Source organism: Chenopodium album, chromosome 1 (assembly GCF_948465745.1).
Source record: "Chenopodium album chromosome 1, dcCheAlbu1.1, whole genome shotgun sequence".
Classification (NCBI taxonomy): Eukaryota; Viridiplantae; Streptophyta; class Magnoliopsida; order Caryophyllales; family Amaranthaceae; genus Chenopodium; species Chenopodium album.
This window is the reverse complement of record NC_137834.1, coordinates 46,388,974-46,391,891: the sequence shown is the minus strand read 5'-3', so window position 1 is coordinate 46,391,891 and position 2,918 is coordinate 46,388,974. Positions and strand designations below refer to the sequence as shown.

Genomic DNA, 2,918 nt, shown 5'->3' with positions numbered 1-2,918 from the left:
TCCTATATTATAATATCTATTCCGAGCTATAACGAAAAAGATATGAATGAAATACCAAACTTTATCCAAAACAGACACCGTCCCACTATTTCGGCCATATCTTTTATTCTACAAATGATTTTAATTGGGTTAGAAAGTAGACTTCAACAGCTTTCCAACGACATATTTATATTATTCCAATTTTTGGATCAAAAGATATGATAAAAACAAAAATCGCAAAAATTGCTGTCTATCGAGTTTATTCTGATTAAATTCGGATTTTATCTTAATTCTTTGACCCTTATTTTTTTTTTTTGGTAAATAAAGATTTTATTACCAAAAGAGAAAGTTACAACTTACAGGAGCTAAGTTATAACTACCACCAGAACACCAAAGAACTTGAAAACAGGCCACTCTCCAAAGAAAACTAGTTCTAAGCCAACCTAGCCACCATCTAGGAATGGTTCTAGGAAGGGCCTAGAACAAACTGGACTCAGATTTCCAGCTACCTTCTAGGAAGGGCTCTGAAAACCAGGACCAGACAACAAACCCAAAAGCCACAAAATAGATAACTGATAAAACCATAGCAATAGCAGACAAGCCTGCTAAAAGCACCCACAACCAGCAAACTAAACATACAAGTATTTTCTATCAGATTCAAGGCATCTACAAGCTACAGCAAAAATAATATCTCTAAAAGCAGTATCTGCAGGCTTGTAATCTCCAGTAAACATCAGAGTATTTCTCTGTATCCAAATACAGTGAATAGCCTCTGCAAAGCACATAAGCAACAATCTTCCTTTTGCAGTGGATCTTCTACCTTGCTGCAACACCCAATGAACTTCAGAGTCCAAATTTTGCCCAATTCTGGTAAAGCCAAGAAGTTGCAAAATCTTGTTCCAAATACTAGCAGAATATGAACAGTTGAAAAAGAGATGAGAGACATTTTCTACCGCATTAGAACAGAAGAAACACAAAGGATCACAGGTTATATTCCAAGTAGTAAGTCTATCTTTGGTGACTAGTCTGTTCCATACAGCCAACCATGTAATAAACACACTCTTAGAAGATGCCCTGTTGTTGCAAATCAGTCTCTTCCAAGTCACTTTCTCAGCTTGTGGTCTGATCTGCTTGTAGAGCTTCCTAATGCTCATTTTACCATTAACTGTAATGCCAGTCCACCCACCAATATTATCAACCAAAGCTCTGCAACTCATGATCTTCCTTAAAACCCAAGAACATTTTTTAGGAACAGGAGAAGACCAAAAATCTTTGTTATTGAAATAATAAATGTGTATCCATTTAACCCAGAGATTATCAGATTTATGAGCAATGTCCCAAAGCACTTTGGTGATTGCTGCTTTATTCCAGTCTTCAAGAGAGGTAAGATTCCAACCTCCACAAGTCTTAGGCAAACAAATAAATTTCCAAGAGACTAAAGCTTTCTTGCTAGGATTAGACTTTCTAGTCCAAAGAAAGCATTTGACCCTTCTTTTTTCATTATAATTAGAGGTCATATCACCCTTTTTTCAATCATCAACAAGCTTGATCACAAAATCATTCTCTTCTTCCTCTTTAGCCTAAATATTAGCCACCCTATTATTTCATAATACTTCCCCTAAGCACTCCAAGGAGTCCATACTTAACCCGAGGTTCCGTCCTTAAACCAAGGCGTGAAAGCTATAATTAACTAAGGGTTTGGACCAAATCAACTCTACTTTTTATTTAATTTAATTGTTTTAATTCGATTTATATTTATTGAAGTTACTAACAGTTTATTCATGATGTAGCAATTCAAGGGAACGCGGAAAGTGAGTAATTAATCACTTAATTACTCTTATTTTTATTCTTGTTGCTAGTATCATGATTAGGTTTATTAATATTTGATTTGACTAACGCTATTATTGTTAAATTGCTTCCCATATTAATGTTTATTCTATTATTATTTTTAATCACCATATTGCATGTTAAAGGGAATATGTAATTGGAAATCACGCCTAATAAGATAATTTGGACGACCGTTTTAGGTTCCTTTTTAATCTTGTTGTTTAATCAAAGTGATCACTAATATTTTAGAATTATATGTTGCATTAATATTTAACCAATTTAGCCTAATGTTAGTTTGGAGCGAATTGAATATTTTGTTTGCATGCCTTTGAGATCGTAGGAATCACAAATAAGAATCGAGTAGAGGCCAATGCGGGCGAATGTGACTCCATAACTCACTTCGTACCATTATCCCCGATCCTCCTTTCGTGGTTCCAAACCATATGGAGTTAGTAATTTTATGGATTATGAATAGGGTGTAACCTTCACGGGTCAATCGTTGTTGCCTTTCGTTGTCCCTTAATCATGGTTGCCTTAAATGGTCCGTGAACAGTTTACAATCAAGTTCCTTAAAAACTTGTTGGCGGCTCCCTACTTTATTTGTCCCTAATCGTATACGTCAGTTCCCACTTCCTAAGAGTGCCAAGCACATTCACAACATGCTTTAACATATGGGGCACTTCAAACGACGCCTACACTAACCGACCACCACGAACCACCACCACCATGAACTAGACCTGGAAAATGGGTCATTTGGGACGGGTATGGGTCAAGTCATTCTAGGTCGGGTCAAAGTCAGGTCAACAAATGTTCTGGTCGAGTTTGGGTCGGGTCGGGTCATTTCGGGTTTCGGGTCAATAAATTATCGGGTCAGGTCGGGTATCGGGTCAATACTTTGGGTCAACTTTGGATCGGGTCGAGTTAGGGTCGGGTCAAGTTTGGGTCGGGTCATTTCGAGTCGGGTCAGTTTTTGAGTCCATGTATCGGGTCAAGTTCGGTTCGGGTCGACTTTGGGTCGGGTCATTTCGGGTCGATATTTTGAGTCAAGCAATTTAAGCTTAATATAGTAGATTTGTAATTTTTATAGAATATAGTTGTTTGTGTTAATATCA

General features: G+C 37.0%; 1 protein-coding gene across 1 annotated transcript; it reads right to left on the bottom strand.

Annotated features, from left to right (window-relative positions):
• Positions 1-456: 456 nt before the first annotated feature.
• LOC145632108 (uncharacterized) lies at positions 457-1,196 on the bottom strand. Its single transcript, XM_081684400.1, has 2 exons — positions 650-1,196; positions 457-581 (listed from the first exon to the last, which is right to left on the bottom strand). The coding sequence occupies exons 1-2, from the start codon at positions 1,194-1,196 to the stop codon at positions 457-459; spliced, it is 672 nt and encodes a 223-aa protein (XP_081540526.1).
• Between the last annotated feature and the right edge of the window lie 1,722 nt (positions 1,197-2,918).

What these genes read in the sequence shown, in the direction of transcription:
- LOC145632108 (XM_081684400.1), bottom strand. Translation starts at nt 1,196, where the DNA reads ATGAGTTGCAGAGCTTTGGTTGATAATATTGGTGGGTGGACTGGCATT. An exon ending in TATTATTTTTGCTGTAGCTT is followed by an intron (nt 582 to 649) that starts GTAGATGCCTTG and finishes TGCTTTTAGCAG; the next exon opens with GCTTGTCTGCTATTGCTATG.